This window comes from Elephantulus edwardii, unplaced genomic scaffold, assembly GCF_000299155.1.
Source record: "Elephantulus edwardii isolate Elephantulus edwardi_28Jun2011 unplaced genomic scaffold, EleEdw1.0 scaffold00281, whole genome shotgun sequence".
Classification (NCBI taxonomy): Eukaryota; Metazoa; Chordata; class Mammalia; order Macroscelidea; family Macroscelididae; genus Elephantulus; species Elephantulus edwardii.
The window spans coordinates 1,029,962-1,043,704 of NW_006400031.1; the positions used below are offsets into that span (position 1 = coordinate 1,029,962).

Genomic DNA, 13,743 nt, shown 5'->3' on the forward strand with positions numbered 1-13,743 from the left:
AGAGTGTTCCTCCAGATATAACGGCACTAGTCTCATTTAGCAGTGGTTACGAACTCTGTTCTATAACTAACATAATTTCTGTACATTTATAAGAATTTAGAGAGTTTGTAGACTTTCCAGAGGCATCTAGAATAGGGTGTGGATTCCGCTCCTGCTTCCCAGCATAACTCAATCTGGAAGCTCATCCACACACTGTACATAACGGGTAACCACTATGGTATTTGACAAGACTATGGAACAGTATGCAGCATCACAGCGACACCAAGTTGTTCAGTTCAGCAAATAGACAAAAGATTGCTGTGTCATTTAAGGAATGTTGTTGTTGTTGTTATGTGCCGTTGAGTCGTTTGCAACTCATTTAAGGAATATTCATTCAAAAATTAACAAATTTGTCCCAACAGCTGCAGGCCAGAGAGCCTGCAGGATTTAAAGCCACACCCTCAAGCAGACCTTCACCCTTAATCAAAGGCCAAAGGACACCCGCTCTTGGGGGGAAAAGAGCAGTAACAAGCATTAAACAAGACCCCCCAAAAACTTCCCTTATGTGAGTGACATGACCGCCTTCAAGATGCTAGGTAGCAGCCAAAGTCCCAGAGTGGAGGGATGTGTGCTCTAGTCTCCTGTAAACCACCCACTAGGTTAGATGATAACAAGGTTCTGTCTGTTCAAACACAAACACCCAGTTTTACTTGGACCTCAGCCTACCTGTGATGACTCAAGAATAAGAGGCAAGATACATCTGTGAAGATACAAGAATGAGCCCCGACAGAGCCAATGCCAACAGAACCCCAAATGAGTCCTTGGGAGTTAAAATGACTTCAATTTTATGAACGTCTTGTTACCACTTTTCATATCTGCTGTTGTTAGCTGCCATGGAGTTAGCTTCAAATTCACAAGTCCATTTCTGCATAACGGGATCCCATTATCGGGGTTCTCCTCAACTGCTTTTCAGAAGTGGATTGTCTAACACTTCTTATTAGTTCATTCCTAATATTCTCAAGTGGTCTTTGATTGCATAGCAAAATGCTTCTATGGTGGTTTATGTGGGGATAAAAGGTGACATTTTTTCAAGAGCCGAGAGAGGTTGGATCCCCATCTGATCTTCTAAAGTTGATTCCTAACACTTGCCTTCTCCTCTGATCCATTTCTATTTTTGACTGACCCCCCCCACCCCCCAAACTTTTATCCCTAAATGTGTATGGGCGGCCCCCCTGGCCTCCTGCCTTCCTACTCAGCATCGAGTGTACTGAGATTACAAACTACTCATACGGTTTTCTTTGACTAGTTATCTGGGAAATTTCTGGAAAACACAGGCTTTGATTTTAGTCATTGTTTCCTGGTACCCAGCACAGTGTCTGGCACAAAGTGTGCTTGGAAATACATGTGCTGAATGAATACCAAATGAGGACTCAGACATTCAGCCATTGCCATCATGTAAGTGAACTTCACTGTGACCTCATAGGACTGAACAGAACTGCCTACAGGGTGCCCCAGCCTGTAATCTTTATAAAAGCAGATGGCCTCACTCTTCACCTGTGGAGTGACTGACTACTAGCTTTGAACTGCTGATTTTTTACTTAGAAATTCAATTCTTTTTCTCTCTATTTCTTTTTAAGTAGGGCAATCAGTATCTTTATTATGATGTATATAGATTCCCCTTCCTTTTAGATATGCAGCATTTTCATGTTGCTACATGGACCACAATCAACACTCTTGGTACCTCAACAGCCAGGAAATTAAGAGAAGAAGTGCATTGGGAAAGTCTGCTATCAGAGATTGCTCCAAAGTACTGAAGAGCAATAATGTCAGTCTGGAGACTAAGGTGTGCCTGATTCAGGCCATGGTCTTTGCAATTACTTTGCTATGTATCAGAATGCTGGACAGTGACTAAGGATGATAGAAGGAGAATTGATGCCTTTGAGCTGGGGTGCTGGAGAAGAGCATTGAATGTACCACAGACTGCTAGGAGAACAAACAGGTTTGTTCTAGAGAGAGTGAGACCAGGCTGCTCCTTGAACGAAAGGATTCTGAAGCTTCATCTGACATACTTTGGGCATGTTGCAAGAAGGGACAAGTCCTTGGAGAGGGACGTCATGCTTGGGAGGCTGGAGGGACAGCGTAAGAGAGCAAGACCCTCAATGAGATGGATTGATTCAGTGACTGGGGTAATGGGGGTAGGTGTGTCAGAGACAATGAGCTTGACACAGGGTAGAGCAGGGTTTAGGGCTGTTGTGCCTCGAGAGGGTCGCTACGAGTCTCAGGAGACTTGACAGCACATAATAACAATGACTCATATCTTTTACATTTTCACTTTTCAAAAGAAATATATGTCAAATGTGTCTGTATGTGTGCAGCTGTGGAGTATTTCTTTATAATAACAACTCAATTCTCAGTCCACTGCATCACCTAGGGTTTGTAGTTAGTCACAAGGGACAGTAACTATGTTTCTGAAACGCTTCACTAAGACATAAGAGCGTTATTATACTTCTGGATTTCCCAAGGTGGGCAAGGAGTTTGAAAACATGGAAACATTTAAACCAGCTTGAATCATTTCTGGCCGAGCCCAGCAGCTGTTACAGAGTCATTGGTGGCAAATTCAGCGAGATTTACCACTTTACCTAAAAATTGCCACACAAGGGGAAGGAATGCTGAGGTTCAAAGGAGCTGGAGTTTAAAATCTAAAGAGAAGAACACATGCAGTATTTTTTAAGCTGAAATAAAAAAAAAAAAAACAAAAACCAAACAACAAACCAAAACCCAAAACAACAGCAGCAAAAACAAGCAGAGTCAAGCCTTGAGTTGTAACACTGAATGATTTTTGGATAAAATCTTAAAAGATGAAGGAAGAATCTAAAGAACAAGGCAAGAATACACAGACTCACTGTTCAAAAAGAATTGGTCATTCAGATGGCCAACAGACACATGAAGAAATGATTCAAATCATTGGCAATAACAAAGATGCAACGCAAAGCCATGAGATACCATCTCACTCCAATAGCAGTGGTAAAGTTTAGCACAGAATAAAGTAATAAATGTTGGAGAGGATGTGGTAAGATAGGAACTCTTATACATTGCTGGTGGGATTGTAAAATGGCACAACCACTCTGGAAGGCAGCTTGGTGTTTTCTCAGAAAGCTGAACATAGAAATTCCATATGATCCAGCTGTTCCACTGCTTGGGATATACCCTGAGGAAATGAGAACTGAGGCACAAACAGAGACTTGTATGCCAATGTTCATAGCAGCCTAATTCACCATTGCAAGAACATGGAAACAGCCCAGATGTCCAACCACAATGGAATGGATTGAGAAATTATGGTACATTCACACAATAGAATATTATGCAGCACACAAGAGCAATAATTTTGTAAATTAGTACCTAACATGGGAAGGACTGGAGAGTATTATACTAAATGAACTAACTCAGTCTCATAAGGACAAATACTGCATAGGGCCATTATTGTAGAGCCTGTATGAGGATCCAGGTTGGAGGGCCGACTTAAACATAGGGTGACACAATCCGATGGGTGGAAGGAGGTATTGGTAAAGGAAAGGGGGAGGTCTGGTGTGAAAAACAATGTATACAGACTATAAGAACTTTGTATGTAAACCAGTATAAAGTAACATTTTTTAAAAAAGAATTGGTCAACACTGAACCATTTCAGGATGTAGCATAAAAAGGACAAAAACAAAAACCCCTAATAATAATGAAGGAAGAAATTAAAATTGCACTGATGGTACTGGCAAAATATCAGGCTCCAGAAATTGATGGAATCCAATTGAAGTGTCTCAGGACACAGATGCAACCTAGACAGGTTCAACATTCTCTGCCAATAAATATGGAAGAGAGCTACCTGGCCAATGATGCCTATTTATCCCCAGTCTCAAGAAGACTGATCCAACAGGATGTGGGGATTATCGAGCAATATCATTAATATCCCATGTAAGTAAAATCTCACTGAAGATTATTTAAAAATATCTGGAACAGTATTTGTCCTTGTTGGACTGAGTTAGTTCACTCAGCAGTAGGACAAATAGTGTCTAAAACCATTAGTGTAGGATGAGTACGAGGATCCAAGGTGGGAGAGAGGGTGGAAATAGAGGGTGTGGGTGGGGGGTAGGGTGTTAATCATAGGGTTGCACAATTTGATGGTTGGGTGGGATGAATGAAATGGGAAGGATCTTTTGTGAAAAACAATGTATTCAAACTTTGTAAATAAATCAGAATAAAATTTAAAAAGTTTTAAAAAATGGCTAGAATAGTGTAACATCAATAGTGAATTTCCAGAAATTCAAAGTTCAATTCAGATGAGTCTGTGACACAAGGGATATCATTGCTGATGCCAGATGGATCTTAGCTGAAAATACAGAATATCAGAAAGATGGCTGCTCTTGTTTTACTGATTAAGTAAAGGCATTTGACTGTGTGGTTCATAAGAAATTATGGCTAATTTTGAGAAGAATGGGAATCCCAAACTACTTAATTATGTTCATGAAAACCCCTCCATACCTAGACCAAGAAGCTGTTTTATGAACATAACAACACTTGTTGTTACGTGCTGCCATGTTGTCTGTGACTCATAGCAACCCTGTGTACAACAGCCCTAAACCCTGCTCGATTCTGTGCCAATCTTATTGTCTCTGACCCACCTACCCCATCTACTCCAGACACTGCATCAATCCATCTCATTGAAGGTCTTCTTCTCCTGCACTGTCCCTCCATTCTCCCAAGCATGTCATCCCTCTCCAAGGACTGATCCCTCTTTATAACATGTCCAAAGTATGTCAGACAAAGCTTCAGAATCCTTGCCTCCAAGGAGCAGCCTGTTCTCACCCTCTCTAGGACAAACCTGTTTATTCTCCTAGCAGTCCGTGGTATATCCAATATTTTTTTTCCAGCACCACAGTTCAAAGGTATCAATTCTCCTTCTATCTTCCCTATTCATTGTCCAGCTTTCTGATACATAGCAAGTAATTGCAAAAACTATGGTCTGAATCAGGCATATCTCAGCTTCCAGAATGACATCATTGCTCGTCAGTACTTTGGAGAGGTCTCTGACAGCAGACTTTCCCAATAGACTACATAGGTTAAAATCTGTAAAGGTGGGCATCTTGGTCATATCTTTCCCCCATATGTATTCAGTGTGTGTATTTAGCAAATCATTTGAGAAGCTGGGATATATGAAGAAGAATTTGGCATCAGGACTAGAAGAAGACTCCTCAACAATTTGTTTGATGCAGTTGTCACAACCTTATTAACAGAAACAGAAGACTTGAAGCACTTAATGAGGAAGATCAAAGATGGGTTACACAATATGGGTTGCATAGTAACATCAAGGAAAAAAAGTTCCACAACAACCCTCATGATTGTTGTTGTTATTGTTTATTGCTGCTGAGTCGAGCTCAACTCATAGCGACTCTATGAACCAAAGACCTAATGCCTTTCCATAACTATCGTCATTTCTCCAAGTTTATAGAGTTTCCAGAGGCATGTGGTTTAGGAAGTGGATGCCATTTCTGCTTCCAGACCTGTTTTACACCTGGAGCTCCACCAAACACTGTCCACATTGGGAAGCCATTCTGGTATTTGACACCTCAATGGTACAAGGTTCAGCATCACAGCAAACCCAGGTCACTTCATACTGCACATTGACAGAGAGTGATGTACAAAGTGGAAGAGTGTTCCTCCAGATATAAAAGCACTGCAATTTGTCTTTTAATTTCCTGGCTGCTGGTACCAAGAGTGTTGATTGTAGCACCAAGAAAACGAAATAGGCTTACAAAAATGTAGCCAGATATGCACAACCAAGAGAGGATGACATTGACAAAAGGGATCTTCTAAAAATTAAATCTGTGTGCATAAAAAACTGTTCCTAATACAGTGAAAAGAAAACCTACTGACTGGAGACAAACATCTGGTAATGCCATGCCAGACAAGGGTCTCATAATGAAAGTTTACAGAATACTACAGGGCTTCCACAGGTAGTGATTTTTTTCCCTCTCCATTTTATGATTGATAATCCAATCACAAAATGGACAAAAGACATGGAAAGTTTCTTCACAGAGGAAAATATTTGGATGGCCAACAGACACATGAGGAAATGCTCAAAATCATTGGTGATTAGAGAGATGCAAATCAAAACAATGAGATACTATCTCACTCCAGTAGCAGTGGCAAAGTTTACCAGAGCAGCAAGCACCGAATGTTGGAGAGGATATAGAGAGAATGGATCTCTCATGTACTGCTGGTGGGATTGTAGAATGGTGCAGCCACTCTGAAAGACAATCTGGTGTTTCCTCAAAAAGCTGAATATAGACATTCCATGTTGTCATTGTTAAGTGCAAAAGAGTCGTAAGCAATCCATATAGCGGCCCTATGAATGAAAGTCTTGAAAACTTTCTTTTCTCCAAGTTCATAGAGTTTCTGGAGGCAAGCTTTTTTTTTTTTTTTAAGTGATGCCACTCCTGCTTCTAAGCCTGTTTTATTCAGGCCCAAAAAGTCTTTTTAAATATGAGGACAAATCCAATCAGCTCACACCCTTATGCGAGCAAAGCCACACCCTAGACTCAACTCCAAACCAGAAAACACAACTTTGCAGAAACAGGCTATTCCATTCATCTTCCCAGCCTGAAAATAGCCCCCAGAGATTCCATATGACCCAGCAATTCCACTACTGGGATTGTATCCCAAGGAAAACAGAGCTGAGACACAAATGGAGATCTGTACATCTATGTTCATAGCAGCATTATTCATAACCGAAAAAAAAAAAAAGAAACAGCCCAAATGTCCAACAACAAACGAATGGATTGAGAAATTGTGATGCATTCACACAATGGAATACTATTCAGCACTCAGGAGCAACGGTTCTGTACAATACTATATAACATAAGAGAGTCTGGAGAACATTATGATGAGTGAATTAACTCAGTCTCACAAGGATAAATGTCGCGTAAGATCATTACTGTAAAAATAGAAGTATATTAGTAAGATGTGTATAAAAGTCCAGAAGGGGAAGAGGCAGGGACCAAAGGAGGGAGACTTTGAAATGACTAGGATAGCTGAGTTGGGTGGGTGGGTTGGGAAGGGGGGCAGTGAAAGAATGAGAAAGATCTAATTTGGATCTGAAAAAAGGGGGTAGCGGTAGGTATGTTGTTGTTGTTAAGTGCCGTCGAGTCGCAAGCAACTCATAGCGACCCTATGAAGGAGAGTCCTCAATGCTTGGGTGCCTTTCACCCTCTCTCCAAGTTCATAGGGTTTCCGGAGGTAAGCTATTATGGAAGTGGATGCCACTCCTTCTTCCAAGCTAGTTTTAATTGGGGAGCTCCACCCTACTCTCTGTCCACATTGGGTAGCCAGTCATTAATGCATTTGACACACCAGTGTCATGGTGTTCAGCTTCACAGCAACCAAAAGTGAACGCAGTACGGCAACTTGTACACCAGGGCTATACTACCCAGAGGAATGTCTTTGGCTTGGTAGCATCGCTTTCTGTCCACTGGGCCAGCTGATCTCTCTCTCTATGTCGATATTATTGTTGTTAAGTGCCGTCGAGTTGCAGGCGACTCATAGCTACCCTATGAAGGAGAGTCCTCGATGCCTTTTATCCTCTCTCCAATTAATGTTATTAAATAAAATAAAATAAAATGTATATGTATGATCCGTGAAACTGTAATTACAATGTTATATGTCATTGTATGCACATGTGGAATTTCTATATAGCTGTCTGTGTGTATTCTCAGTAAAAATAAAATGAATTAAAAGGAAACCAAACCTGATGAAGGGTCATCTTTAAGTCAGTTCTGATTAAATAGCAGTGAGTTTTTGACGGTGCATCTAATAGTTTGGATGGAGCTCTGCATTCAAAGAAGTCTGGGCAGTACAGGGGAGAAAGCATCATCCTGGTAGCTGATAGCAGCATATTTCTTGGGAAGAAGCTGTTAATAATCACGCACATATAGTTGGCATCCTATATCATATACACAGTGGATCTCACAGAAGGAGAGATTCCTTCAGAGAAAGAGAGAGCAACTGCCTAGCTGAGCTGGGGCTTCTGGACAGCAACCCATCAGTAGAAGTGATGATCAACAGTAAATCAACTCTCAATTGCTGGTAAACCCCTGTGTGTCAGAACAGAATTGTGCTCTTTCAGACTTTTACTAGTGGATTTTTTCAGAAGAAAATCACCAAGTTTTACTTCCCAGGTCCTCTGAGTGGATTTATCCTGTCATCCTTTCTGTTTAATGGTGGAGTGTTTTAATAGTTTCTCCTGGTCATCAGAGGCTAGATGTCAAAACAATGCAGTTGTTCTTGGTTTTGTTTATTTCTTAATCAAGGAAAGACACAGAGCTCCAGGTAAAGATAGCATGAGATTTCGCAGGTTTTCATCGGGAGTAGAAACATCTCACATTCCAGAGATAAACTTGGATCTTTAAGAAGTCTTAAGTTGTGAGTAGTAAGCTCACCAAAAAGTGGCATGGCAGAGCTTTGGCCTAGTCTGGTTTGCTGCATGAACTCGGGTCATTTCCTGCATCTCGTTTTTCTCTCTCACTTTATTCACTGGGCCTGATTATGGCCAAGATGAGGGTGAGCTCACACAGGAGTGGCCTTGACATAGATCTGCACAACAATGGTAGTCAGTGATGTCATGGAAGTCTAGGAGATGTGCAGTGAAGCTCTGACCCTTATATTCACGACTTTATGGGGAAATTTTGAAATGATTCACTGTATTTTTTCTATAGAACCAGAAATCCTTCTTCACCAATTTAACAAAAAATATTATATTCGTTTCCATTATTAAATTCAAAACCTGTGATTTCATTTGCCTGTACCAATGTTTCTCAAACTCCAATCTTCAGAAGTGATGATGGGTAATATGTATAGTTATCTCAAGTAGTACAATGATGTTCTCATTTTTTTTAAAAAAACAATATAAAGAAAAATAAAGAATATTATGCAGTATTTGAATGTACTTCCATTCATATTCTGCATATTATGTATTTGAAATATCACATCCAAGACATATGGCTCTGAAAAGATGCCAGAAAATCAAATATAAATGTCCAGATTTTATAATTCCTATAAAACATGGAATTTCTAACTCTGAAGAATATGTACCAATTCCAGTGCTATATTTGCAGACCCCTGGGATCCAGCAGGAGAAGATTTACTGGTAATGAATTAGATAATTGCCCATGGGTTTCTCCAAGTGTCTTCTCTATCAGCCTGACATCCTAGATCTTGTCACATTGCCTGGAATTCCGTCACAGAGAGATCTCTGGGTTAATGAATCTGTCTTTATTTGTATGTCAGTGAGGATGAACAGTGTGACAGTCCCAGGTCAACATGAATTACTTCCCTTTTGAAGAAACTGACAGCAGCCCTCTCAGAAACCTACTACTCTGACAGGATAAGGATGTAGGTAGTATAAGGAGATGGGAGTTTCTGGGAGGTGAATATAGTTAAGTACTTGTTGTTCTTGTGATACTTGATACTACAGTATCAGAACTGACCCTCCCATGGGTTCTCAGAGGCCATTAATTTCATGGGAAGAGACTTCCCACTCTTCTCTTGTGGAGCAAGAAGCTGGTGGCCTCAAATTGCATGCCTTTGGGATTGCCGTGCAGCTTCTTGCCACTAGACCACCAGAGGCACTTTGAACCTACTCAGAGACACCTCAAGACGGTAGAGACCCAGGCCCAGTGACCTGCTCCCAAAAGCACACAGTTATGGAAATTCTATGGCACACAGTTCTACTTTGTAATCTATGGGGTCACCAAGAGTCTATAGCCAATTTCACTGGTAATTGGTGTTGCTGGAGGGAGAGAATGGGATAGAGAAGAAAGGACTTTGAAAACTCCAGCCCCAAACAAGATAAGGCAGAGAGTATATATAATGGATTTTGAAGGAAGAAAGGGATATGGATGGGTCAGAAAGAAGCACAAAGGGGTTCTGGGAGATTTATCCAGTGAGAACCATAAAATAGGCACTATTTTGTACTATTTGAGGAAATGCCAAACTGCCTTCTAGTGTGTTTGAACCACTTTGCAATATCATCAGCAGTGCATGAAAGTTCCAGTCTCTCCACATCCTTTCCAACATCTATCGCTTGCTATCAAAAAGCTGAATATAGAAATCTCACACTATTGGAAACATATTCCAAGGAAACTAAATCTGAGATATAAATGGAGATATTTTTTTACACTTCTGTTCATAGCAGCATTACTCACAAAAGTAAAAGGAAACAGCCCAAATGGCCATCAAAAAAGGAAAAGACTAAGAAATTACGGTATATTTACAAAATGGAATATTATGCAGCATTAAAGAGCAGGGAGTTTGTAAAATACTGTGTGTGTGTGTGTGTGTGTGTGTGTGTGTGTATATATATATTATGGTAGACTCTGAAGAGCATTATGCTGAGTGAACTAATTCAGTCTTATAAGGACAAATACTGCAAAGGACCATCATTCTGAAAATAAAAAGTTAATTAGTACGATGCAGATAAAAGTCCAAAAAGAGAAGGAAAGGGGGTCACGATGAGGTAAATCATTAGAATAACAGAGTATGGTAGGTAGACAGGGGTGGGGATGAAGGGATTAGGAAAGATCCAATAGAGACCTGAAAATATAAGGTAATAGAAAGCATTGATCAATGTTGATTAATTTTATAAAACATATGTACAGAGTGATCATATGAAACACAACATGAATGTAGGAATGTGTGAAATACAAAGTACATGAATGATACACAATGTATATGAATTTAACATACAAACCGATATAAAATAAAACTAAATATAGGGGTAAAAAAAGCACCTTTCTAAAAAAAAAAGCTCTTTTCTCTGATTTAAAGCAAACAAGAAAGTATCTTAAACAGAATATACCTCTAAATGATTGCAGTAAATCACGAACAGGAGGCACACTCTTTGAGCTGCTTCATTAAACAGCACGTAGTTCCCTTTACTACCTGTATCCATTTCCTTCTTGATTATATAAGGGTTTTTTTGTTTTGTTTTGTTTAAGTCCAGTTCTTCCCCCAAATCTCCATGATGGTCACTCTAGGTGTGCTGAAATACAAGTCTCCATGGGGGTGCAGCCTCTGGGAGCAGTGAATGCTAAGGGCACCTTCTTAACACTTGCATAGCACACAGCAATCCACACCTCAAAGTTTCAGATTCAAACCAGACACTTTCTGTGTCACTGATTAGTGTAACATAGCGGTCCTTCTGATCAAAAGTCATGAAGCTCTGCAGTGAATCATAGAATTCCACTTCAGAAAAGAACTTACACTGCACATAGCCAGCTCCGCTATTCACTATTCACTATTTACTTCAAAGTCCTTCAAGTCCCATCCCCCACTTTGTGTCATCATAACCAAGTCTTGCTGTCATCCATGAAAGACAGCAGAGCATCAAAGGGGAGGAACTGATGCAGAGACATATTAAGGATGATCACAAAATTGAGTCAGGCATCCTTAAGAACCAGTTCCCACGAGCGGAATGCAGAGCAAACAGACAGGTTGCATGTCAGCTAGTTCACTCACTAGTGCTGGAATTCTGTCCGTCCCCATCTCTGAGATGTGGAAGGGGGTGGCAGGTGCAGTTTACATCCTGACTTTTAAGGCACTGTTCTTGCTTTGATTTTTAGGGAAACTTAGCAAGTGAAAGAATCCAACACTTCTCCATGGCCATCTTCTCCAGGAAGCAACTTGCCCTACAAAGGACTGAGTTAGAAATGAGGTGGAAGGAAGTGCCATACCTGGTCCAGCTTCCAGTGGAACTCGGCAGGTCGAAAGGTGTCAGCCTGGTCAAAGTCCTTCCTCAAGAGGAAAACAAGGCGGCAGTTGTGCACATACAGAGCGTAGTGGTGCCGGTTCATTTCTGAAAGGGAGAAAGAGGATTTGGCGGGAATGACAGGCTCCTTGCATCAATTTCTGTCACAAGAACCTCCTTATGAAATCACTTAAAACAGTTGATAGAGAAACTATGCTATGCTCACACACTGGAATATTATGCAGCACTAAAAAAGGTGAATGTGTAAAATACTACACAATGTGGATGAATGTGGAAGACATTATACTGAGTGAAGTATCTCAGTCACAAGGGGACAAATACTGCCTAAGGCCACTACTAGAATAAGAGGATTGAGATGGGGAGAGGGAAGAGTGGGAAAAGAATGGATAGACAATGAAGACCACACTGAAATGGGTGAAAGGATGGATAATCTGGGGCAGCTAGAAACTGGGGACAATTAGAAACTATGTGTATGACAATGAATAGCTTGAAACAGGACAAGCATTGCATAGGGATTTGGGGGAGGGAGGAAATATGTACATGAATGAATGAATGAATGAATGAATGAAAACCAGTATCCACCTGTTATACTGTGTTCATGGTGTGGGGAGGGACCAGTCCTTGGAGAGGGACATTATGCTTGGAAAGGTAGAGAGACAGTACAAGAGAGGAAGATCCAGGCTGAGATGGATTGACTCAGTGACTGGGGTAATGGGAGTAGGTGTGTCAGAGATGATGAAATTGGCTCAGGACAGAGCAGGGTTCAGAACTGTTGTACATTGGCTCGCTACAAGTCTCAAGCAACTTGACAGCATGTAACAACAACAAGAACAAATGAGAAAAACCAAAACAAAACCAGGACAGTTGCGTTGAAATGACCATCATGATGCCTTTGCCTACATCAGAGCAGAACTATGTCCTAGGGGGTTTTCAGTGACTGATTGTTTTGGAAGTAAATTGTCAAGTTTTTCTTCCCAGGCGACTGTGGGTGGGCTTCGACTTTCAACCTTGAACTATTTTGGTTAGCAGCCGAGGGCATTCGCTGTTTTTCCTACCCTGGAGCTCCCCATCACTGAGCCCTCTACAAAGACAAAAAGCACATGAACATTCCAGTGTTCTCTTTTATAATTAGTTCTGATGAACATTCTAGAAAATATAGTTGGCAAAAAGGAAAGGCAGAATCAAATCAGCCCAAATCAGAAATCCTGCCTAAAGCCGATTTGAGTGTACATTTCAATTTTCCTGACTTCTATACACAACTGGTGCTATTCTATCTGTCCTAGAGAGAGTGAAATCAAGTTTCTCCTTAGAGGATAGGATTTTGAAGCTCCGCCTCACATACTTTGACCTAGAAGGGCCTGTCCTTAGAGAAGTACATCATGCTTAGAAGGGTGGAGGGACAGCACAGGAGAGGAAGACCCCGGATGAGACAAATTGATACAGTAACTGGGGCAACGGGGGTGGGCGTGTTGGAGTCGGTGAGACTGGCCCAGGACAGGGCAGGCGTCAGAACTGCTGTACATAGGGTGGCTATGAGTTGCAGGTGACTCAATGGCACATAACAACAAGAAGTAACTGAAAGTGAACAATATTAAAATAAAACTAGTGTGGAGTTGCATTCCATTTATAATGACACAATGGGGCACAGTAGAACTGTGTTTCTAAAACTATAATCTTTATGTCATGTCTTTCTCCCACTAAACAACTTGTCAAGTGTCGTTGAGTTGAGTACGACTCACAGTGGCCCTAAGACAACAGACCCGAACCCTGGTCTATCCAACCACATCCTTCTCCTCCCCGGCACACTTGAGCCCACAGCAGCAGACAACGTCTCATCTCACGGAGGGGCTTCCTCTCCTCTACGGACCCTCTGCCTTTCCTACTGTGTTCAGACTGCTGACCTGTGGTTAGCAGCTACGTGCTTTACACACTGCAACACCACCAGGGCTCCTTAA

The 13,743-nt window shown here is 41.1% G+C and overlaps 1 protein-coding gene across 1 annotated transcript in view; it reads right to left on the reverse strand.

Annotated features, from left to right (window-relative positions):
• Nucleotides 1–13,743, reverse strand: part of CLSTN2 (calsyntenin 2) — a 611,561-nt gene that overhangs the window by 144,296 nt on the left and 453,522 nt on the right. Inside the window, exon 8 of the mRNA XM_006900346.1 lies at nt 11,754–11,875. Coding sequence (XP_006900408.1) covers nt 11,754–11,875 — 122 coding nt within the window. The remainder of the gene's footprint in view (nt 1–11,753; nt 11,876–13,743) is intronic.